The 25,182-nt window shown below is 44.8% G+C and overlaps 1 protein-coding gene across 5 annotated transcripts in view; it reads left to right on the top strand.

Annotated features, from left to right (window-relative positions):
* STC1 (stanniocalcin 1) overlaps positions 1-25,182 on the top strand; it is a 47,830-nt gene that overhangs the window by 16,829 nt on the left and 5,819 nt on the right. For 3 of the 5 annotated variants that reach the window (XM_074940288.1, XM_074940287.1, XM_074940286.1), the window contains exons 2-4: positions 19,822-20,266; positions 22,542-22,684; positions 23,757-23,968. In XM_074940288.1, coding sequence (XP_074796389.1) covers positions 20,149-20,266; positions 22,542-22,684; positions 23,757-23,968 — 473 coding nt within the window. In that variant the 5' untranslated portion in view covers positions 19,822-20,148. Of the gene's footprint in view, positions 1-6,159; positions 6,278-18,805; positions 18,822-19,821; positions 20,267-22,541; positions 22,685-23,756; positions 23,969-25,182 lie in introns of those variants that run through there. The other 2 variants (XM_074940285.1, XM_074940289.1) reach the window with 2 other exon arrangements.

The raw sequence follows: 25,182 nt of genomic DNA, 5'->3' as shown, positions 1-25,182 counted from the left end.
AAAGAAATGCCTTGAGCTTGGTGGAGAAAGTGGTGAGGTTTGTGATCGTCCTTAGTTCCCGAGTGAGTTCATTCCACAATTTCGAATCGGCCCCCAAGAAAATTATGTCTTCCACTGATCTCTGTTTTATTCTTATTGTAGAGAGTACGATTCTGCCAGAGGCATGACGTTGTTGACTACAGTCTTCAACTCAGAGCTTTACTTGCTCTTTTAGATATCCTAAGCCCACACCAGGGAGCACCTTGAAGATAAGGCCCAAAACCTTGAACTTGATTTTATGCGAAGCCCGTGTAGAGAGCAGAGAACAGGACTGATGTACTTGCGGTAGCCAGTGTTGCTGAAGGGACCTGCTGCAATGTTTTGTACCTGTTGGAGTCCCTAAGCGCTGCAGGCTTTATGCCCAGGTACACTGCGTGCTGTAGTCCAGCTGAGAGGTGACGAAGGCATGAATCACTGAGGCCAGATCACTGTCTGCTAAGTTGGGATGGAGTCCCCTAGTCCAGTGTTTCTCAACGACCGGTCTGTGGATTGGCGCTGGTCCCGGAGATCTCCCTGACTCTGTTTTCATCTCCCGTTAAAGCAGCAGCCAAGTTTTCAAAAAAAGATCTGTACCCAAAATGCCGAGCTCTTTTACAAATCGAGCCACGAGTGATTTACAGCTAGGTTCTAATGCTCTTACTCATTGTGAGAAGCAGCTCCTCTGGGTGGTCCCTGATGTGACTCCTCATGGAGCAAGGTACTATTCAGGGTAAATAAGGATATCACAACTTGGTTCTTTAGTGGTGAAGTGACTTGACTTCTAGAGGAAAAGCCTAACTAGCAAAAAGTGCCTTATCAGCAAAAGACCTTAGGATAGAGGTGAGCTCTGAAGCCACTGGGACTGGTAGCCTTGTTTGAGACAAACTCCCCTGCACCATAAAGATGCCTTCTTCTCCTAGAAAGGTTTCAGAGTAGCAGCCGTGTTAGTCTGTATCCGCAAGCTGTAGCTCACGAAAGTTTATGCTCAAATAAATTTGTTAGTCTCTCAGGTGCCACAAGTACTCCTTTTCTCCTAGAAAGGTGTCTCAATCTAAATTGTCTTGTCTTCAGTTAGGCTGGAGAGATTAAGGGAAGGTTTCTCATCCAAGAAATAAGTAGCTTCCTGGTATAATGTTGGTAAAAGCTTTTCAAAGCTTTGCTAATCTCTTTGGGATTAGCTATTCAGGTGCAAGCAGAGCCTCTTATTACAACAATCACTGTGGAGCAATTGTCTTGTTTTAAGGAGAGTTGGTAGCAGCCCCATTGATAAATTTGCTGACTGGAGAAAGTTAGAGAAATCTGAGATTCCAAAGGCATTGTCATCCAAGTGAAAGTTTTTATTTTATTTTATTTGTCGAACAAATTGGCCAGCAGGATTTGGAATCTTAGAAGCTCGCGTTAGAAAAAAATCTATGGAGTCATTTAGTCCATTTCTGTGGAACAATGCAGGATTATTCCCTATAGTATGTTTTCTGGGGCTTGGTTCAGTCTTGTTTTAGATGAATGAATGGAATAAAGCTTCAAATGGATGCTGCATCTTGTCTCGCCAGATCTTTTACTGTATTATCTAGTTTTGAACTGGCAGGCAATGGGAGGGTTACTGGAGTGAATAGGACAAACAAGGTTTGCCCCTTCATTAGAGGAGTAAAAATGGAGGTAACCATCAAATTTACTAAAAATAAATGTTGTGGCCAAGATTTTCAGAAGTGATTTTGTGTGTGTTCTGTCTTTCTCAAGTACTTATATGGCCCCCTTCACCACAGTATCTGATTGCCTCCCTGTCTTTATTGTATTTATCCTCACAACATCCCTGTGAGGTAGGGATTTTCCCCATTTTACAGATGTGGAACTGAGGCACAGAGAGGCTAAGTAACTCACCCAAGGTCACACAGAAAGTCTGTGGCAGAGCAGGGAATTAAACCAGCTCTCCCAAGTCCCAGGCTAATGCTCTTGGACATGTTGCTTTTTTTTTTTTTAAGTGCCCAGTTTGACATGTCTCAAATGGCCTGATTGTCAGACAGTGCACAACACCTGCCTTCTAAATCAGGCTTCTTTAAGGTGTGTCTAGGTTGGTCACCCGAAATCCCTAGTCGCTTTTGACAGAATCTTAGCAATTTTTTACATAAAGAAGTAGATACAGGCTAGCAATGATAATGGGGGAAAAAAGAGGGCCATATTAGAAAGATATTTGATTGCAATCAACCTTAATCCCTTGTGCGGAATTTTTCATTAACTGACGTGGGGGGGTATTGTGTGTTTGCAGTCTACAAAACATGAAGAACATGGGGGAGCCACACTGACACAGCTGGAAATAGCATGAAATATAATTTATGCTAAACATGAAAGGGGAGACATGTACTTATCAGACAATTGAACAGATGCGGAGTGCTTGTGTTTCTTGCATAATACAGACATACAGTACCAAAATACAGGCCCCGTCTGGATGGCTGTTGAAATGCAGAAAAAGGACCTGATCTGCAAGCTGATCTCAGTGGGTAGATCGTTCCACCCTCATGGAGATCCATTAAATCCCATAGGACTCTGTATGCCTGCAAAGATCCATCTGTGTAGGTCAATTTAATAGTGAGGTCCCCAAACTGTGGGGCTTGCCCCCTTAGGGGAGCACGGAGGAAAGTTTGGAGGGGGGTGCGGCTGGAGCCCAGGCCAGCCCCTATGAGGGGCGGGGCAGGAGCACCACCCAGCTCTACTCATGGCCCCAGGCCTCGGTTCCTCTCCCGGCCCCAACCCCAGCTGCGACCCCAGCCGTGGTCCCCTTACCCCTATCTGCATTCCCCCTCTCGCACCCAGCTCGGGGGGGTGGGAGTATGGCATATACAGGAGTAAGGGGGGTGCGAGGTAAAAAGTTTAGGGACCATTGACTTAATGGATCAGACCTAAGTTTTCCCAGTGACTTAATGGAGGCTTGCCCCTTGCTCTCATTTAATTCTACGATGAAAACGCTCATACAAATCCGTCAGTCTCTCTGCTGCTTCGCTAGAGATTATACTTCTCGTCCATCATCTGCCTCATTAACTGGAGATGGTGGCACAGTGCCACTGCCTGGATTACAAATGTGGGAGGGCCCCAGATCTCCAAGGTTCTTAAGCACGTGCCTAACTTAAAACATCTCCAGCATCCCACTGACTTCCCTGGGTCTCTTCACGGGCTGAAAATTGACTCCTGCTGAATCGGGGACCGAACAGGGAAAGGCTGCTTTGAGAAGTTTCCAGATTGATCGGGGGGAGGAGGGGAGAAGAGGGGAGTTAATAGAAGCAGTTGAAAAGTCAATAAAAATTTTGGAACCCTATTTTTATTTATTTATTTTTTTTGGCTGTTCCTCTGCCCGCTTGTACGGGGTTGAAAATTTTTCCAAAATGCAAAATTTTTTGTGAAGTATTTTGTGCATTTTTAGATCAGCACCAGTTCTCGATGTGAAAAAAATTTCATAAAACTAGGGGGAAAGGAATGGGCGGGGGGGTGGGGGAATCCTGTGCCCTATCTGTTTTTGCCTTGATAACTAATTGTTCTCCACATTGGGAATGTGCATTTATTTCACCAATCAGCGCACTAGTGAGAAGAAGGAGCTCTAGATGAGGGAGCCTAGCCTTGGACTTGGGCTTAATTCCTTGTTATACAACAGATTTCCTTTTCCACTGAATGCATCCGATGAAGTGAGCTGTAGCTCACGAAAGCTCATGCTCACATAAATTGGTTAGTCTCTAAGGTGCCACAAGTCCTCCTGCTCTTTTTACAGATTTCCTGTGTGACTGTAACAGGGAGGCTTGCCCCAGGGCCTGGAGAGCCTGGAGCTTTGCCTACCCTGATTACAGAATGAGCCGCACCTGAGAGGAATCAGGTGCTTCCAATGCAGAAAGCCCAGGAAACTGTCTGTGCAGCTGCAGGGAGAAAGAGGCTCTTGCAGGGTCCTGATTCAGCAGGGGGAATGCACCAGCTGAGAGAGGCTGAGGAGAAGGGCAAACTCCAGGCAGGAGGAGCTGGGAAGCAGGGGCTGTGCCCAGCTGAAACTGGGATGAAGACTGTGTGAGTCTGTGTTCTGTTTGTTGTTTTAGGCTAGTGGGAACGTGGAACTGGGATTGGGGCCTAAAGGACCAGTGTGCACCTAAGGACTCAATAAATTGGACCCCCAGGAAGGGGACTGTTTGAGCTGCCTTTGAACTTAGTGAGTTTGTAAGAGGCTCCCAGGAGGGTGCCTGCAAAGTGACCCAGACCATGAGGGGGGCTCAGAAAATGGCCACCCCACTACAGTGACCTGGGACAAATCACTTAGGCCCAGATTTTCAGCAGTCTTGAGATGCCACTGACCCTTTCAAAACTGCCTAATTCTAAAGATGGCCAAATCGCCTTTTGCAAAGGTGCCTGAACCCCACAGCTACCCAGCAGCTCAGAGCCCCAGCTTAAGCTAAAGCACCAGATGCCACAAAGTGGCGTTCTCAAACTAGGGGACGTGAGGGGGTGGAAATGTCTGTTTTGCCAGTGGGGCCCAATCCTGTGGGCATGCTCTGAGAGCGCCTAAGGCCTCCTACCTATCAGACCCATCAGCAAGAGGGCTGCTTGCAGGATACCAATAGGTGGGAGCACAGCACCAGTCCAAAGGACAGCTGGGGGCACAGGGAAATGTAGGGTGAGTGTGTGAGAAAGGTAGTGAGCATGAGCAGAAGAGAGTGACAGATGGATTTGGCTGCTCAGGCCTGGGGTACCTCAATGGCTGACCTGGCTTAGGTGCCTAACTTTAGGGGAAGGTTTGTGGCTGCGGATTCTGCGTGGAGGGAATCACCTACCTGGTCTGTCGGCCTCTTACATGCCCAAGTCTTTCTCCTGTCCCTGCCCCGTCCTGGCACTTCTTTCCTGGCTAATTTAGGAGACTCCCTTCTCAGCTAGTTGGCTTCTGGGGATCCCTTTCTTAGGCGCCTAACTCTCCCCATGCAATGCAATGCATGGGGGAGCCCGGGTGCCTCGCTTGAGGCCTTCTGTGAGGCAGCAGGTCACCGCCCTAGGGGACGTCCAGGCAGCCCACGGCAGCGAGTCTCAGAGCTCGGGCCGACAGACTCGGGCTCGCACGGCAGCACTGTGCAAACAGTGTGGCTCCGGCGGGGTTTCAGAGCCCGTGCTGCCGTCTGAGCCACAGCGTCTACCCAGCCATTGTTCACACTGTGACACAAGCCCTGTGAGCCCGAATCTGTCCAGCCGAGCTCTGAGACTTGCTGCTCTTTGCGGTGTAGACGTACCCCAAGGGGCTAGGCATTTGCAATGCTCACTAGAACAACATCTAAGTATCTTTGAGGATCAAGGCCTCCGTTACCACCTGTAAAATGGGAGTAATAGTACTTCCCTATGTCACAGAGGTGTGGTGAGGATAGATTTTTTTAAAAAACAAGGATTGAGGCCTTCAGGTAGTACAGTAATAGGAGTCCCATACGTCCCATAGATAGATAGATATCTAGATAGATAGTGGAAACTGCTGGTATAGACAGGCCAAGCGTGTATTAACACTGGTGCAGCTTACCCCTGTTTGAAATTGAGATAAGCTCCATTGGAGCACATTACGGCTTTCCTTGAGTACACCCACATTGTACTGGAGCAGGAGTGAGAATTCGGGCGAGTTCCCAGTTCCAACAAGATCTCAGAAAGTTTATGACAGTCAACTACTAGATCAGCAACGATTGTAAAAGACCGGTTACTTTGCGGCCGCGCCATTTTTAGGTCCCATCTGATGTGACTGCAATCCGGAGGCAGATCTTAATTTAGGACGGGAAAGGGAGCTGTTCTTTCAAAAGGTAACAGCTTGGCTGGTGGTGTGTTATCTGCTGTGCAAATTGATTTCTGCGTTCAGCAATGTCTCTATTCTCCCAGGGTTAGCTCAGAAAGAGCCACCAAAGAGTAAATTAGACTTCCAGCTAATCTGGATCATTAATTTCGCCTCTCCCGGCTTCTTCCCTCTCTCTCACAAACACACACATGCACACATCCCCCCCTTGCTCGTTTAATATTCACCTGCAGGCCTTGCCAGTGTGTTCGGTGCCTGTGCGCGAAACACAGAGATTTGAAAACCAGACCCTGTAAAACCTGTTTGACTCCTATGTTTGTTTGTTTTATTTTTAAATGTAAGGTGCCAGCCTGAGACAGGGAAGAACTCTACTTACAAACCACAAGCGTGGATGCTGGTGTTGGGAGTTTTCCCACGTCGCCCCACACCCGATCTGAAGAGATCCCCTTTAGGAAGTTTGTCCCAGGGTTGTAGGTAGGTGTAACGGCTTCCTAGGCAAATGCCATTTTGGTGCATGTCTTAGAGTCAACTTAGTGGTCACCCTACTCCTATGTATTTCCCTGTCCCTTCACCTGGTCTCCCTCTCACCTCTCTGGACTTCTATTTTCCCAGTCTCTCTGGACTTCTATTTCCCTTTCCTCCTGCTGCTCCTCCCTCCTATCTTTCTTCCACTCCCCATTGGTAGGGTGGAGAATTTGTCCCTTGTTCGGACAGCCCAGACCTGCAGCTTTTGGTGTGCAGATGGGCTCCTGAGGTGCAGGCTGTGTTAGGAGGAGGGAGTCATTTAGGCTGTTTAGCTGCAGGAGCTTTTTGAGTTCTGGTCTCAAATGCGGCACTTTCAGAGGTTGCTCTCCAGCCCCAAGCTACCCCCTAGTTCAGTCTCTGAGCCCCATTCTGTCCAGCTTAGATTGCTGACAAGATGCCAACTGTTAGCACCAGTTGTGGTTTCTGTGATGTAGATCCCAGTCCATGAGGCACTTGTCTGAGATTCAACAAATCCATTTGACGCGGGCCACTGAATAACTATCAGAGATGATAATGTACCTTCTGGTCTCTACCGACCTAGGCTGGACTTGAATCAGCAACATAGAAGCAGAAGGTTCTTAAATCCAGTACCAGTCCATGAGCCCTTTAATGCTCCATAATGTTTCTGTTTTGCTTCATTTTATGAAAACAGAAACACATCTTACTAAACACAGAAGTGTGCACAGAGGAAGCAAATGTCTTTAGTAAGTGCAGGTAGCATTCATATGAGAGACAGGTGAACCTGAAAAGCTTGGATGTAGATCTCATTTTATCCACACTGAACATTTGAAAAGGTTTGATTAACTTCTTGTTGTGTATTCATCTTCCCTTCCTCTGAAGCTGTCTGGTTCCAGATTGGAGTGGAAGTGTCTGACTATGCCAAGGGAGACTGCACTTGCAACATATTCCAGACCCACTGGAACAACATAAAACTGGATAGGTCATAAGAGCATTCCAATCTAGAACCAGACAGCTTCAGAAAAAAGGAAGATGAATACACAGCAAGTCTAGGAATCAGTGTCCGCCCTCCCCACCGCATGCTCCAAAATCATCAGACTTTTTTTTTTTTAAATGAGACATCTGGGGTTCCTTTTAAGACTTTTCTCTGCAACCTTGACGGCTAGAAGCTTACCTTGAAATGAAAGTTGTGATGTTCTTGTAATCACATGAATCCAGGAGCTGGGGCCTTAAGGAAAATGTCAAATAAAATTGAGAGTTGGTGAGAGTGCTGCACTTGGGAAATTCCCCAGTTAAATGGAGCAGATTGGAGAGTTCAAACAAATGTCCAAACAAAACCACCAGTTTTCTGGAAGATTGGGGGCATGGTGAGAATCCAGACCTGAGGGTTGTGGTTCGAACTTTGTCTCTGTTTGAAGTACCCTTAGCACAGCATTTCTTATTTTAAAATATCTACTCTCACCTGCCCATCACCTCAATGGCCCTCCTCCTGCTGGTGACACACATTCTTGTCTCTTATCTGGATCATGGCCTCTCCTGATCATATACATGTATAGTCAATGGGCCAGATTCATCCTTGTTATATACTCCCTTTACACCAGCTAGGCTGCTGCAAAGGGACCTTAGGACTGGCAGAATTTCCCACTTCTGGGAATATCCCTGGTACAGGAACCAACCTGAACTGTCTCCAGAGCAGCCTTGGGGGCAAGAGGCATTTTGGGCAGAACAGGGCTGGGTTGGAGGAGAGAGGGGGTGGATCAGGGTTGTGCGAAGCATGGTCAGATCACTGCTGCATCCTTGTGTTCTGCTCCCCTTCGGTGGCCCAAAGAAGCTATTGTAGCAGAGGCACAATTGAGGGCAGCCCCCGGGCTGCACCAGGAGCCAAACTGGCTCCGATAGCCGCTGATAAGGAGAGGTGCTGACCACCTCCCCTCGGTCTCTGCATTGGCACAGAGATGAATCTACTTTCCCCTATTTGTGTTTGCTTTTGTTTTTCTAAGCTTAGAAGCCACATTAAATTATTCAAAGTGCCCCATGGTCCTTTTTCTTGCCAGTTTGCATAAGCAGGTGCTGACATTCACCATGCAAATCAGACCCGTAAAAGACAACGGACAAATACAGAACTGCCCACTAGGCTGATGCAGGGGGAAAGATGCTGGCTTGCCTTTTTGACAAAATCAATCCTTTCTCATTGTTTTGGCGTGGCTGTCAAGCTAAGCATCTTCTTATTGGACCACAACCCCAGTGACAGTAACCCAGATAACGCACACAACTCCTTGCTGTCCCATTTTATTTAGCAGTGTTCACAACTGAAAATCCACAGTGACAGATGGGAATGCCATGTGCATTCAAGGATGCAGGCTGGGTGAGGACATGGAACAGAAAGCTTCAGTGCCTGATTCGGATCTTTCTTTATGGTGGTGTAAATCTGGACCAACACTCCTGCATTCCACACAAGTGCCACACACTTCTGTGGTTGGGTGTATTTATTTTTATTTATTATTTCACAAATAGTATCCTGGATTGATGAGTGATGACATAGGGAACAGCATACATCAAGCATACCTTTTTTTTTTTTTTTTTTTTTTTTTTTGCAGTATCGTTCTTTGTATTACAGTAGAGGCTGCAACTAAAATCGGGACTTTGTTGCGCTAGGTGCTGTACAAACATATAAATAAGACAATCTGTGCACCAAAGGGCTTACAAGCTAAGATTCCCTTGAGCTGCGGAAGAGGCACTAGGTCTGACAAACCAGACTGTCTTGGTTCTGTGTTCAGACAGCACCTAGCGTGATGATTCATGGCTTGTGACTCCTAAATACTGCAATGCAAAAAATAATGGTAATACTTCCTTTCTTTATTATTATGTATCTATTATCTCCATTTTTCCAGATCGGGGACTAAGGCACAGAGCAGTTAAGGCCGAGTTTACCTGAGAAAAGTTTTGCTGGTGTAGCTATACCAGCAAACTGATGTAATGGAGAGTCATTATGCTGCCAAAAATGTGCTTTTGCCGATATAGCTTATACCAGTTGAGCGAGCAAAATAAATTATACGAACAAAGCACCATTTTGTCTGTATAAGGGCATCTACACAAGGGTTTTCGCCAACAAAATCATTCCCCTAACAAACACTGTTCTGTTGGCAACTATTTCTAGGGTAGACCTACCCTAAGTGGCTTGTTCAAGATCGCGCTGCGAGTCTGTGGCCAAATTTGAAATTGAGTTACAGGGAAATACTTCAGTCACAGAATGATGCTTCCACACTAGATCTTATCATACAGTGATGTCAAAACTTCCCAGCATCAGTGACTTTCCCAAGGGTTGATTTCTGAAGGAAGCATGCATGGCGTCTTCCTTACGTGTGGGTTTTGTCCTTTACTAAATATGTATCCCAACCATTTAAAAATGAATGTGTTTTCTTTCCTATTATTGACCCATCCATTTAAAAAGAAAAATCTTCCTCTCCCCTACCCCTGCGCCCCCCCCAGTAATTCACTGTGTTCCCATTGTTCCTTTAAAATAAACCCAAAAAACGTGTTTTTCACGTTGAAACTGACACCATTCCACTGAATCTATATTCTTTGTTTCTGATCCTCTCCTAAATAATGAATTGTGTGTTCTCTTTTCCATGCTAGTTTCCTACAGGATTTCTAAAATACCATGTGATGACGGCTTTCCATCAAATTACTCTGACGGCTATTAAAAAATTTAAAACTTCCCAGACAAACTAATTCGCAGGTTATAGTGAACACTTTGGTGGATTTAAGTGCCTTTTCTTTTTAACATAGTGTTCACTGAGCCACCAGGTCATTGTTTATCCGCCTACCTTTAAACTAAAAAAAATCCCTGAATTATTAATACCCCTGCTCCTCCCCCTCCCCACCCCCCCAAAAACCCAAAAAACAAACCCCAGATCAGGAACATTATTTACCATGGGCTTGATTCTCTGCTCCATTTGAAAAACTTTTTCACAGGCATTCGGTCGCCTCTCTGAATGATCAGCTATTAAAATTAACCGCAGCTGGTCATAGAATTGTACAATGTTTTGACTAGGGCTGGTCGAAATCTTGCCTTTTGGGGGCAAACTGGTTTTGGTTTGTTTGTCTTTTTTGACTAAAAGAGCGAGGGGCTCCTTTGAGAGCACCTGCTCATCAAAAGGGGAGAAAATGATGCATCAAGGGAGGTGTAGTCCAGCCAGAGACACCCCCACCCCAGGGGAAAATGGGGGCATAAAGCATGCAAACTACAGCTCCCATGAGGTGTTGTGGTGCCACTTTGAAGCAAAATATTTAGTTTTTCCATTTTTCATCAAGTTTTTTCTGGGGGCAGGAGAGGGGAATAGAACCAATTTCCCCATTAGCTCAAATTTAGGAAAAGAACAGGGTCAGATTTTTCACAAAACCTTATTCGTCCCAGTTTTCGACTAGCCACAGAGGGAAAAAAATAGATTTTTTGTTTTAACGGGGAGAAAAGGGATGCATTTTTTTTCCATGACATTTCCCCATTTTTCTTCCCCTTCTAAAATTAGCCCTTTGGGTTGCTCTTCCCTGCTGTGCAAGATTGCATTTCAGCATCAAGGTTCTGACCCACAGCTCACTGGAGTCAATGGACCCCATTCTGCCTCCCTAAGCTTCACCCCCAAGTACGACTCCAGTGGGGGTGAAGGAGGTGTTAAACAAGGTCCTGGGGGAGAATTTCTCAGTGCAGGTGTTGCAGAGGGATACCGTCCCACTCTTAGCCACCAGCCTAGGTGTGTTTTCCAGGGTAGGACTGGGGGGCGGAAGGGAGCGAAGGGCCGATAGCACAGAGCTACAGAGATTCTGGGCGACAGAGCAGTCCTTAGTCTGGTTGCTTACAGCTTCTTTAAATTAAAGCAACCTCCAGGACTACTTCAGTTTATGCCAGGGGCCTCATTAACTCTCAGCCAGCCCCAGATGCAGGTGGATTAAAGTCCCCTTTTGCCTCTGCTTCCTCTGGGTTGCACCTTCTGTGCTGGGCCTGCTGTGAAGAGCTACACAGAATCGACTCCAATGCGGGGAGCGTTCCCATTGACTTCAGTGGGCTTTGGCTGTGGCTCTCGTCACCTAGCCCAGTGGCTCTCAACCTTTCCAGACGACTGTACCCCTTTCAGGAGTCTGGTTTGTCTCACACGCCCCCAAGTTTCACCTCCCTTAAAAACTACTTGCTTACAAAATCAGATGTAAAAATACAAAAGTGTCACAGCCACACTATTACTGACAAATTGTTGACTTTCTGATTTTTACTGTATAATAATACAATCCATTAGAATATAAATATTGTACTTACATTTCAGTGTATAGTATACAGAGCAGTATAAACAAGTCATCTGTATGAAAGTTTAGTTTGTACTGACTTCGCTAGACCTTTTTATGTAGCCTGTTGTAAAACTAGGCAAATACCTAATTTGTTGATGTACCACCTGGAAGACCTCTGCGTATCCCCAGGGGTACGTGTGCCCCTGGTTGAGAACCACTGGCCTAACTTACCTTCTTTAACAAGACAGGGCATTACTTAAGGCTTTGAAATTGATGTGCTTGTTCAGGGTGACATTCTCTGGCTACTGAAGAATCAGGGGGAAAGCACAATTCTCATGTTAAATGTGTTGGTTATCCTTTAGGGGCTGTAACTTTTTACAGCAAAAATCAAAAATGAAACTTGCAAAATGCATTCCAGTAACTACCCGCTAGAATGGTTTCGAGCGACTTTCTCACGCACAGAGCAGCGAGGCTGTCACGCGACTTCCTATTCAAAGAGCTGCCATGAAACTAAAACGTACACCTTGGTCCAAGTCCTGCTTGCCTGACTCATGCAAGGTGCTGAGCCGCGAACGCCCTTGTCTCCCAATAAACTGGAGTTGAAGGTAGACCAGCTCTTTGCAGGGTCGTCTCTGCAGTGAATAAAGCAGATTTATGATTCATGGGCCCCCCTGTCCATAGATCTTGCAAAGAAATGTTTGGCAGCTTGGGGAAATAGCTGGGTTTATTTTAACCTTTAAGAATGACACCAATTTCACAGCTGTTAATGCTATGTGACTCCTACATTTTCCAATGCAAATTGCACATCCAGAGCTAAGGCATTCAGAGGAGTTGGGGCTGGAGGGAAGAGAAGAATCTCCATATTAATGTGCTAATATCTTTGCTCTGAAGTATTTAATTTTATGCTTTAGTCAGATTTCCCCGTCTGATTAAGGCAGTTATTTAAATTTTTGTTTTAAAAGATTTGTCCGTATCATCAGCCGCTGAGACTTAGAAAAACAGAATGTTTGTTTGTTACAAGACAAGTGAGATTTTGCTGCCCTGGAACAAGGCATAAGTAGAATCGCCATTGATCAAGGCCCTGATCCAAAACCTTTTGAAGTCAATGCGAATCTCTGATCAAAGTCAATAGAGAACGATTGATTTCAATGGACTTTGGTTCAGGCCCATTACTGAATATCTAGAGCTGGTTGGAAAAATAAGGGGGAAAAAATGTCTGAAGATTTTAAAAGCCCCTCCTCCCCTAATTTTATGTCAAAATTTCAAAACTTCCTACTTTTTCTAACCAAATCTCCCGACCTCATTCTTGGGATCATATTCTACCCCTGTTCACAGTGGTGTAACTCCATTGTCGTCAGTTACTCCTGATTTACAGCTGTGTCATTATGGACAAAATCTGGCCCTTGTTCTTCATCCACTGCTTAGATGATATTATTCCCTGTCAGATGGGATGGGCTTGCTCATAGAATGAGGGGCACCCCAGAAATTTTTCACCTGGTACGACCGAGCATGGTGCCACCAGGGCTTCTGGCTCAAAGTTTCTTCTCCAACAAAACTCCAGCCTCGAGCAAGGAAACAAAACTGAGTCACCCACCAAGAGTGGAGCAGTTCCCAAGCACAGCAGTCACTGAGCCCAGCACAGGAGGAGATGGGGAGATCCCAGACGCCATCGGCAATCCCTGGGGACCCATCCCTGCTGCAGCCAGTGACCCCTGTGCCTTGCCCGCTGAATCCACACCACACTCAGCGTGCGCCTTCCAGGCTGGCCTCCAAGGTGCAGTGTCACTCCCTATCCCTGAGCATACCCAGGAGCAGCTGTAACCACTGTCCCCTAGCTTTGCAATAGTACACACTGTGCATATGGCTGCAGATAGAGAGCTTTTTCTCTTCTGTGGAACAGATTCTTCTGCCCTTATTCCTGTTGAGTTGTTATCTGCCTCCTGGAATGGGCCCCATTGAAATTAACAGTTCTACTCATGGAGAAAGATGCCGCTTGATGTGCGTAAGGATATCAATGTCTGGTCCTGTGTTCCCAGTTCCAATCCAGTCCAAGCTAGTAGTGTGCGAGGGCTTGGTGCTGACAGTAGTCTGCTCCTGATACAGCAGAGCACTTTAGTACACGAGTATTCCCATTGACTGGATCAAGTCAGAGTGCCTTGCAAGATCGAGTCATGACAGATGTAAACGTCTGATGGCTTTTAGGCAGCCTCCAGTCTGTAAAATACGTTTGAGCTTAATCAAAATCCTGTTAAAAGATGTCATTGGGATTTACAGCATAGGATTAAAAGGAATTCAGGGTTATTTTGAATGGGCACTCCTAGCAGTGTGTTGTGTTTGTCAGAAACAGTCTAAAATAGACGCATGCTTTTTTAAATTTTTATTTATTTCCAAACAGTGTAAAATCAGGGAATCGCAAGGAAAAGGTACACATGGAGCTCGCTCTTTCGGATGGTTTAATTTGTTTGTGTGTAATTGGTACATGCTCCCCATATAACAGCGCTACCCTGTGTTAGACATAAAACAACTGTGTCTGAACCAAATATCTAATGGTGTAAAATTGCAATGAGTTTTGCACTTAAAGCAGAGATTGGATTAATGGTTTTCTTTATACAAAACAATCCCAAGGCAAATAATCAATATTTTTGTTTTTTTTGTTACCAGGTTTATGGGCCCAGATCCAGACTCTAGAACGGGGGCGGGCAAACTTTTTGGCCCGAGGGCCACATGAGGTTTCGAAAATTGTATGGAGAGCAGGTTAGGGGAGGAGGGCGTGCTCCCCCCCCCCCCCCGGGACACCTGCCCCATCCAACCCCTCCTGTTCCCTGACGGCCCCCCCAGGACGCCTGCCCCATCCAACCACCCCTTCTCTCTATCCCCTGACCGCTGCCGGAACCCCTGCACCTGACTGCCCCCCGCCGCCCCATCCAACCCCCCCCCTCCTTCCTGACTGCCTCCCCGGGACCTTCCCCCATTGAACCCCCCTGTTCCCTGCCCTCTGACCGTCCCAACCCCTGACCATCCCCTGACCACCCATCGACCACCCCCACCCCGAACTCCCCTGCCCTTAATCCAACCCGCCCTGCCCCCTTACCGCGCGGCACAGAGCACCGGGTCAGGCCAGGCTCTGCAGCTGTGCTGCCCCAGGATCTTGCTGCTCCGCCACGCCGCCCGGAGCATTGCGCTGAGGCTGCGGGGCAGGGGGAATAGCGGGGGAGGGGCTGGGGGTGAGCAGGAGGGTCTCGCGGGCCGTTGTTTGCCCACGTCTGCTCTAGAAGCTATGGTAAGAGTCCGAAAACCTCACTGGAAGTTGAAGTGATTTCTAGCCACTTTCCTGCTCTGCAGGCCACATGTCGATGCCTGTTGCACAGAATTAAAAGGCCCTGATTATCTTCTTCTTCTCACTACAATTTTACACCAGTATGTCACTGCATTGACTTCAGAGGAGCTACTCCTGATTTACACCACCAAGAGTGGTGAATCAGGTCTAGCATCTGGCCCACAAAATATATAAAAATACCAGGTTTCAGAGTAGCAGCCGTGTTAGTCTGTATCCGCAAAAAGAACAGGAGGACTTGTGGCACCTTAGAGACTAACCAATTTATTTGAGTATAAGCTTTTGTGGCCTAAATTGGTGTCCTTCCAGTGAAGACAATCGAGCTATGCTGATTTACACCAGCTGAGGATATGGCCCAATATCTGGTTTCTTAGCTGTGTATCAAGGCTTTTGGACAGTGCAAACTCAGGGCCTGATCCTGCAAAGTTCTGAACATCCTTAGGTCTCAGTGGAGTGGAGAGGGCTCTGCATGTGGTAGGAATTGGACCCTAATCTCCTGCTTCTATGTAAATCTATCCCTTACAGGCAAAGCCATTCATTGTGCCTGGTTTACAACCATCCCCTTTGCAGTTCCAGCTTGTTGAATGAGCTGTGTGGCTCTTTCAAGTTGTGTCAAACGGCAGAGTTTAAGGAAAGGGGGAAGGGGAGGGGAGGGAGGCGAAAGTGTCACAGCTCCTGAAGGTCTTTTTAAGAAGTTTCATTTGTTTGAAAGACGCCGACGTGCAAGGATTATGTGGGGAACAAATCAGCGGAGCGTTGCTAACTCTTGAGGCGATGCAGTTGCTCACGTCCGTCCGCAGTGCAGCTGATGGAGGGAGCTTGTGTTCTTGGGGAGGTGGGCAAGGATCTTATTACACAATGGAATAGAAAAGAGAGCAGCTTCCACTCATCCAACGCGAAAGCAGCTGAGGAAAAAGGGAGTTGATTGTTCATTTATCCCCCTGGATTTCCTCCCTTTGCTTTTTTTTTCTTTCCTCCAAGTTTCTACTTGACAATCAACACAATCTTTGGGAACAAATGACTATGGAATAGCAAATGTTAGTCAGTTTAACAGGATCTATTGTTGGAGATGGTTTGAAGGGCTGATGCATGCAAGGTTAATTGTGATTTAAAAAAAAAAAAAAAAAATCATATGCATTATGTCCCAGCTGGAAAAAATAAAACAAATGTTTTGAATAGGATATAAGCCCTCATGCTTCAGGGCATAAACTAACTTCTAATTGAGAAGGTCAGGAAGAAATTTTCCCTGTGGGCAGATTGTACCATATTTGCCAACCACAGGGTTTCTTGTGCCTTTCTTTGAAGTGTCCATTACTGGACTAGATGGACCCTTGGTCTTATCTTGTTGGTGGGAGTGAGGGGCATATAAATCTTCATGCTTTAGGGGGAAGGACAAGGGAATTAGGACAAAGCTTCCCCTGTGGGAAGGTTATTCCACAAAGACCACTTCCTGGTTGTTGCACTTGTCCTGAATCATCCACAACAAGCCATAGGTGCTGGAACTAGGGGTGCTTCCGCACCTCCTGGCTTACAGTGGTTTCCATTCGATATAGGGGTTACAGTTGGGTTCAATGGTTGTCAGTACCCCCTCTGTAAAAATTGCTCCAGCACCTCTGCAACTAGCCTTTGTTAGAGACAGGACGCTGCACTAGATGGACCCCTTGTCTATTCCTAGTCTAGCAATTCCTAATGTCGTCTTTTTTTTTTTTTATTTTTATTTTTATTTTTTTTTATTGAGAACGTTAATACAACATATGTGTTCCAGTGCCATAAGCAGGATGATGATTTCAGGAGGAAGGACAGGAGGGTGTTTTCATCATTTGTTGATAGTAAATGGCCACCATGCATATTATATCTGATCTGTCTCTCAGCGAACTGGGGAGCATTCCTGAATGATACCTCCAAAGGAAGGGAGCATGGTGTCATAGTTCTTGCACATGACTCCCCAAGACTAGCCTCAAATTTGACACTGACTCATGTGGCCTCAAGGAACTTAATCTCTCCTTGCCTCAGTTTCCCCATCTTTGAAACGGGGGTGTGCGGTGTGATAATCTGTCTCTTTTGAGGTTTAGTTAAATGTTTCTAAAATGCTCTGGGCTCTTAATGCGTGCGTGTGAGTTGATCCAATGCACCATGATAGCCAGAGAGATTAAATTCTAACCATGTCTATTCCTATTACAATATCCAGCCACCTCCTTTCAATCACCTTTTGTAGATATTTGTTGTAATAGCTGGCTATTATCTTGCTTTCTTTAGAAATATCTGACTGGTGGCGGTAATACCTGCCAGCATAACTGCAGGTAGGGCCTTTCCCAAAACGCACTGAAGTCAATGGATCAGACCTCTAGTCATTAGAATGGAAGTAATAATTCATTTTTAAAAAATTAACAGAATGTTGCTAATCTGCCCAGCTTACCATTTCCCCATAGTCATTCATAGAAAGGGCTCTAAATATTTGTGTGTGTGTGTGTGTGCGGGGGGGGAGGGGTTGGTTTTGCAAACTTCTTGCAGTAAATTGAAGCATTCAGAACTTGGCATGAAAACTGACCTTAGTTTGGGGGGGGGGGGGGGGACAAAAATTCAGATTTGAAATTCAACATTTAGGAAAATTTGCCCATAACATAGGAACTAGATAGCGTGGTGGTTCAGCTCCCTTTGACGTAAATGCCAGTGTTCCCTTTGATTTGGTCAGAATCAAACCCCAAGGATCATTTTCACTTGCAGACTGGACTGGTTCTATTTTTTTCAAGGTGAAGAAACCCACAGTGTTTCTTCAGGTTTTGTTGTGGTTTTTTTTTTTAATGAAATTGGTGCAGTTTCACAAACCTGAGACAAAACCCCTCTGTTTCAACGTTTCTGAATCTTTTCTGAACATCTGGTACGGCTGTAATTCTAACCCCCCAAGGCAGGAGTACAGCCCAGGGCCTGATCCTATTCCAATTGAAGTTGATAGGAAGTATACCAATGAGAACAGGATTTTGCTCCAAGGCCCCTATCCTTCAGCTGCCTCTGTGGGTACATCGACACTGCAAATTAAGGTGTAATTGTAGCATGGTTACACATACCTATGCTCACTTTAGTCCGGCTAATGCAGGTAACAATAGCAGTGAAGCCAGGGTGGCACGGGCTTAGCTCCCCCAGTGTGACCCCACTGGGAACTCTGAGTACGTATTCAGGTTGCTAGCCTGAGTTGGGGCCTGCTATTACTATTGTTATCTGTACTAGCTAAATTAAAGCTACTGTAGATATGTCTACCAGGCAATAATTACATCCTAGTTTGTGGTGTAGATGTGTCCTGTACCTCTCTGAGGAGAGGCTCCATTCAACTCAGTGGGATGCTGCAATATGCCTTTGAAGAGATTCTTGTAGACCCATAACAGCCCCATCTTCGTCACTGCTGTGTCATTTCCTATCCTTGTTATGAGAGGAAGGGTTGGGATTCACGACATCTAGGGCCTATTTTCTGGTCTGCCTCAAATTCCATGTATTACCATGGACTAGTCAACTCAGATTCTTTCTACACACAAACTTAGTGGTTTAATGAAAGAGGTGTTTTTAAAACTGATTTGGTTAAATTGGTACAAACCCCACTTTTATTTGTTTTATGAAGGGCTTACTTCTATTTTGTTTCTTACTGAATTAAATTTAAACCAAAGTAAGCCACTGTTAAGCAAAATTAGTGTGTCTGTGCAGGCTTTTGGGCTTTTTAACTAAATCAGCTTTTAAACCAATTTTCAAGTAATTAGTGCAATCTTTTCATGCTAACAAACTCCTCATCGCTCTGTTGCTGCAGTTCTTCGCCCTGTAAAATGGAGACGACAATACTTTCTTTCCCCAAAGAAGCATTGTAAGGATAAATCTATTAATGTTTGAGGCGTTACGAGATCCACGGAAAAGCAGTGTTCCCATGACGAATGATACTTGGTATCTATTTCTAATTTTTCCTGAAATTAGATTTTTTTTTTTAACCCATAAATCTTTCTTCCCCACACATCCTCCTACCCTCAGGTTCAAGATCGAGGACCAGCATTGTTTACTTTTAGGCCCCCCTTAAGCTCCTTTACACTTTCAGACTGCTGTAAAGGGGCCCTGGTGTAAATAAGAACCAGGCCTGGAGTGTCTTAAACATCATTTGTTTTTTAAAAACAAAACATAAGAAATGTTTTTCCTCCTCAGGTCGTGAATTTGTCAGGTTTAAAACCAGCCACAACAAAAAAGTAAACAATCAACAGTTGTTTCTCGAGCTTGTTCCTGTTCTATCATCCAAAAAAAGTTTATGATGAAGTATCAGGCGTGAATATTCAGTTTATTGAAACAAAGTCAGCAAATGTTTGTTTATGGGAAAAGGGGCGGGGGGGGGGGGAGAGAGGACGTGCTGTTGTGAGCATAGGTCAAAGCATCTACTGTGGTTATGCACGGGTGTGTATCAGTTTGCATATTAGCATGTTGGAGGGTTTAGGGACTATATGTATGGTCTGTATAATGTTGGCAGGGGGAGGGGGGATGACTGAGCCTGAACTCGGTGTGTGCTGCATATTTGGGGGGTGGGGTGTACACATGTACTGTGTGCAAGCACTGTGTATATAATCAGTGTATGCATAGATGGGGGGCCGCTATTTATGTGCATGGCTGACTGGCAGTATTGACTGTATGCAACTTATGTGGCAAATATTCATTCTGTGTAATACATGAAAATGCCTCTGCTTTAATTAGCTGATCTACTTATTTATAGACGATAGACTACAATATCAGTATTTTCCTGCAGTAGCTACTAAGTTACTTTTTAAAGCAGGTGATCTTGGGAAAGATTTAGGGTTGTCGTGCAATTTCCTTGAGCAAAATTTTAACCACCGGAAGTTTTGGTTTTTTTCCCCCTGGCTTCTGTGAAGATTAACTTTTTTTTTTTTTTTTAATTGTTTGGCAGGTCCTTTTAATTGGCTGGAAAATATTCTTCCTGTGAAGTTCCAGTGCTCTGGTGCTTGAATGAGCACAGCATCCCATTGGCTGCCCATACCACCTCCTGATTGGCTCCAGATCCTGGAGGGGGATAGATAAGGCCGGCTATAAAAGCCCTGAGCTTTGCTCTTGGTCCCCCAGTGAGCAGGAGCTAGGGGTACAAGCGGAGCAAGGCTGCAGCAGTACTAAGTCCTTGACAGACTCCTTTCTCCGTGAGTGTATCCAGATCCGCATCTTTGCTGAAGCCGAAGAAAGAAGAGACACTCTCAAAAACTTAGCGGAAACTTGTCAGAGAATGCTCCAAAAGTCAGTTATTCTCCTGCTGCTGGTGATCAGTGCTTCTGCATCCTATGAAGCCGAACAGAATGACTCTGTGAGCCCCAGGAAAACCAGGGTTGCAGCACAGAATTCAGGTAACACCCCTCAAAGAGGGCTTTAGATCCGAGAGCCCTGATGTGTTTAAAGTGTTGCAAATGTCTCTGCTGCTAAATAGCTAGAGACTCTCCCTTCATGGCTGTTAGCAATAAATTATATAAGCAAAAATCCTAGGAAGCTGATTCTGTGTAATATTGATGCACAGCGAAAGGAAATAATCTCATTTCAGGAGATGGTTTATAAACCAGCATGTAATCTGCAAATGTGTATATCTAAGAGATATTAAATGAGTTACATGCGCTTTTTTCCCTGTCATAAATACACTTTAATGTTAAATTCCTTGCTTATTAGCAAGTTAAAGCTCCTTCTTCGAAATATCTCTGTGTGTTCAAAGGGCGGAGGAACAGGATTTTTTTTCTAATGCCACTTCAGAGAATGTAATAAGCTAAACATGTGTCCACTGTTAGCAGGTCGTCTTAATTGTCTATAGATATTGGTCAGAATGGTAACATGAAAATATGATCAGCACACTTACCTAACTAGCCTCTACAATAGATGAGAGGAATAACTAGCAAGTCATCATTAAATGGCTCTACTTCGTGTACTGTAGGTGTCCAGATGAGCTGAGCACATTTTATGTTCTCTTGAGCAATGGAAAAATAAAAATCTGTCTTAAAATATACGGTAAAGACAGTGGGGAGGGATCCTCTAATTTGGAGCTCATTAAGAGCTGTTTTATTTTAGATCTGCAGGGCTTTGCAGTACTATATGAGGGTGTTTGCTCAATTTCCTTTTGTATTTGGTTGCTATAGAAACATAAGATCTCTCTCTCCCTCTCTCTCTCTCTCTCTCTCTCTCTAGTCCACTGTGCCTAAAACAATAAAAGCCTAATGCATATTAAACCTGCTGAAAGCAAGGTTATAATCGGAACCTATCAAAACATATAGTTATGAAAACAACTTGAGATGGCCAGAGGTGAATTAGGAATAGGATAAGATCAATCTTTCTCTCCAGGTGTGTAAGTGGTCTTGGAGCACAGGGGCTGCATTTCTTTTTCCCTCAAAAGACAGCAGTTGTAACAGACCCCTCTTTCGATTAGGAGCTAGTTTTTGGTACAGGTTTTCCTCTTCTACTCTGCATATAGCCTCCTGTCTCTGACATCTAATATTCTGATTTAAGACTCCAGGTTGACATTCTTCAGGGAAGTGAGTAAGTAAGTAACAAGATATGACAAAAAGTAGTGAATATGCCCTGCACAGGGACATGATTGAACAGATCTTCAGCTTGCTAGAAACGGTTAATACCTGTTAACTTTAGGGCAGTAATCTGGTAATACAGTTGGCTCATTGTTTCGATACACCCGATATCGTTTTTTAATACAGAGAAATGTTATGTTCTGCCGTTTACACACATTGGTGCCTATGTCCGAATTATTTTAATTACACGTTGATCTTCATTAGTTTAACTCCCTGGATCAAATGTTTATTCTGTCTTCATGAAAACCTTTATCAGAGCTCTGCTCTGCTTCTGAAGATATAAATATGAAGCAAGTCACCAGGGACTGACTACGCTAGTTGAACTAATATATGGACTAAAACTTTCTCCTTCCTAGCATGATACACTACTCTCAAACAGTAGTCAAGGCTTTTCTCCCTTCACAATAGCCACAAGCATGAAAATGAAGTTATCACCTTGGTTTATTTTATTTTTTTGGCTAGTGTCCCTTTGCGCTACTGTTTCCATTTTTCCCTTTCAGCCATTATAGATGATCTAGATATTGTCAATTCATCCGGACTGCCTTTCAGACTAATAGACTATCGGAGCTCCAGGGCTTTTAGCCGTCACACAATCTCCCCTAGTGTTTCTCCTTCATCTGTGCCTCAGATGCACTAATTTTTTCCTAATTTTACATTAAGTAGGCTCTGCACAACCTTTACATAAAAACTGTGTAAACTCAAGAAGTAAGATAAGTAATGCCTCTGGTCAATATTAAATGAAACCGGCCCGTAGGAAACATTTTTAATTTGTGTGAGTCTAGGACCTGCAACTGTCAGTCAGAAGATCTGTGTTCTGTTCCAAGTTTTGCTGGTGGTTTATTGCATGACTTCAATTAATAACTTGCCTGATATATCTCTTGTTTTTACTCCCTCCCCCCCCTCCCCCCAAAATATCCTGTGTCACAGGATATCACCTGACTGTGTCTACAAGAGACTTCTGCAACTTAATCATTGGTAACGTGCTTTGTGCCCTCAGATGAAGGGGGCTACAGAAGTACTGTGTAATGTAGTAAGGTGTCCTGTGCCTGTTTTCCAGCTGAAGTGGTTCGCTGTTTAAATAGTGCCCTCCAGGTGGGTTGCGGTGCGTTTGCCTGTCTGGAGAACTCTACGTGCGACACGGATGGCATGTACGACATCTGCAAGTCCTTCCTCTATAGCGCTGCTAAATTTGATACTCAGGTACAGTACAAGGCTAACCTCTTTTTCCTTTACAGCTTCCTCTTTATTCAGGCCAGGTTTACACCCTGATTTAGCGAAGCGCTTGCTTAATCCCCAGGGCACTTAAATGCTTGGAATTGAGATTTTAATTTCTTTGGCCCTGATCCTGCAATGGGTTCTGTACAGGTCACCCGTAGTTCCTAATGGGTCTTGCTACTACTTAGATGCTGCTGTGGGAACCAGGACTTTTTGCTTTTTTGGCCACAAATCTATTCTTCGGGGAGATTTTCTACAGTACGTTTTCCACAGAGTGAGTGCTGTGTGTGAGGACTTGGCAGAGGTAGTCTTGTGGGGCAGAGAGCTAAATTTCCTCTTCAGGAGGAAATATAAACGTTCTTCTGGCTGTGTAACCTGGCAAGGACGTGTGATTTGAATTGGAAGTCTTCAGCCCTGGGAATGCAAAACCGGATCAGCCTGAGTCTCTGGAGCTGCACATTTCCCCCCCGCTCTTTTCACATGGAATAGCTAGAGAAAGGGCATAAGTAAAGGAGTGTAGTCTTGGCTTTGCTAGGGACGTTTACCCTCATCTATAAAGGGGGCATAATAACCACCTCTTCCAATAAGGGAGGGTGACACGGTTTGGAAGATCTCAAGGTGCCTTAAAATGAAACACCCCACATCAGGATGTGAGCCTCAAAGCCTGCTTGGGGCACTCAGCACCTGACAGGATTGGCCCCTCTATATGCGCTATTGCACAGCTGTGACACCAGCATTTTTGGCCTTTTTGATGCTGTTGCTTAGACTGGGAAGCTCTTTGGAACAGGGAACAAGTATTGTGTTTGTACATTGCCCAGTACAATTGGGGCCTTAATCCTGATGGGGACTGTTGGGCATTAATCAATATTTATATTTACAATAATTAGGAATACAAGCCAGTGGAACAAAATGCCTTGACCGTAAATGGGTTTCTTTATTGCTCAGTAAGCTTTTGACACATACCTAGCAGCAATTAGCAAAACCAGGATATTGGTTAACATTTTATGACCGACTTATGCCATTGCACATTAAGATGATGCTGCTTCTAAATTTGCAGGGAAAAGCCTTTGTGAAAGAGAGCCTGAAATGCATTGCAAACGGAGTTACTTCCAAGGTTTTCCTTGCCATTCGGAGGTGCTCCACTTTCCAAAGAATGATCTCAGAGGTGCAGGAGGAATGTTACAGCAAACTGGACATGTGCAGCATTGCAAAGCGTAATCCTGAAGCAATCACTGAAGTTGTCCAGTTTCCAAATCACTTCTCAAACAGGTATGTGGCTGTTTCCTTATATGAAACATACAAGAACACAGAATGAAGCACATTTAAAAGGATGTTATCAACCTGAGTCTATCTTTTAATTTTTACATGGTCCAGATACAGCTCACTTTAAATAGGTTTCAGAGAAAGTACTTTATAAACATGAGCAGGGGGCCAGAAAGTACTATTTAAAGTTCTGTACATTGGGGGAAACAGCGAGACTAAGAGCTCTGAAAGGCACAAAGTGAATTTAAAACTGAGAATTCTTTGGTTAACTTTGTTATACTTAGCAGACGTGTTACTTCTAGCGATGGCTGTTGGATGCAACATTTTCAGATATGTAGTTGAGTGTCCCTTTAATTCTTGTGCTGAACATTGCAGCTTAATTTCCTCCCAAGGCAACTCCACCTCTCTTCGCTGAAACAGTCTCATTCTGTGTTTAATATAAATAACTGAGAATGCTTTCCTTTAAAAAGGGCACCAGCTAAATGGCTCTTCCATGACTTTAGGTTGTAGGATTCTGAGTCTTCCCTACTCCCGATAAAATGGAAGGTTACTGTCATCTCAAGGAACAGGCAGGGTAAAGCTAGCGTGGGTATGTCTGCAATGTAATAATAATTTTGGCTTGGAGGGGGAGGGTTTTACCAGGATAGTTATACTAGTACAATCCCTAGCGTAGAACTTATTTCCTGTCCTATACAGGAGTAAGCTATAAACACCTGTGTGACTACATCTACCCAAGGGTCGGGGTGTTGTATCAAGTGACGATACTGCTTCAGGCCCACATAGTGGACAAGCCCTTAATCTCTTGGGTATAAATGTTTAATTTGCACCCATGAAGAGTTCAAGTGACTTGACTCTCTCTACATCTTTGCACCTTGTGTGGTCACTTACACCTGTTCTACCATTTCAGAGTGCGAGTGTGTAAGTCACGCCACAAGGTGCAAAGCAGTGGAGAATCTAGCCCTAGGACAGGGTCGCTGTTCCTTAAGAGACCTGTCTTGGGATAAGACGTGGTAAAGGAAACTTCCACACACAGCCTTTGACTAGCGGTGAAGCAAAAGGATATTGTAACATGTTGAGTAACAAAAGAAGCAGGATTTCCCAGCTAATAGTTTACACTAAGTTCTCCTAAAGCATCCTGCTTTCCCAGCCCAAGTCCCAACATAGACACACAATAAGAATGTGCCAGTTGGCACGGAATTCCAACAGGAAGTAGTTAAAGG

This window comes from Natator depressus, chromosome 26 (genome assembly GCF_965152275.1).
Source record: "Natator depressus isolate rNatDep1 chromosome 26, rNatDep2.hap1, whole genome shotgun sequence".
NCBI lineage: Eukaryota > Metazoa > Chordata > Testudines > Cheloniidae > Natator > Natator depressus.
Note: the sequence above shows the minus strand (reverse complement) of the source record. Positions and strands in the feature narration are given on the sequence as shown.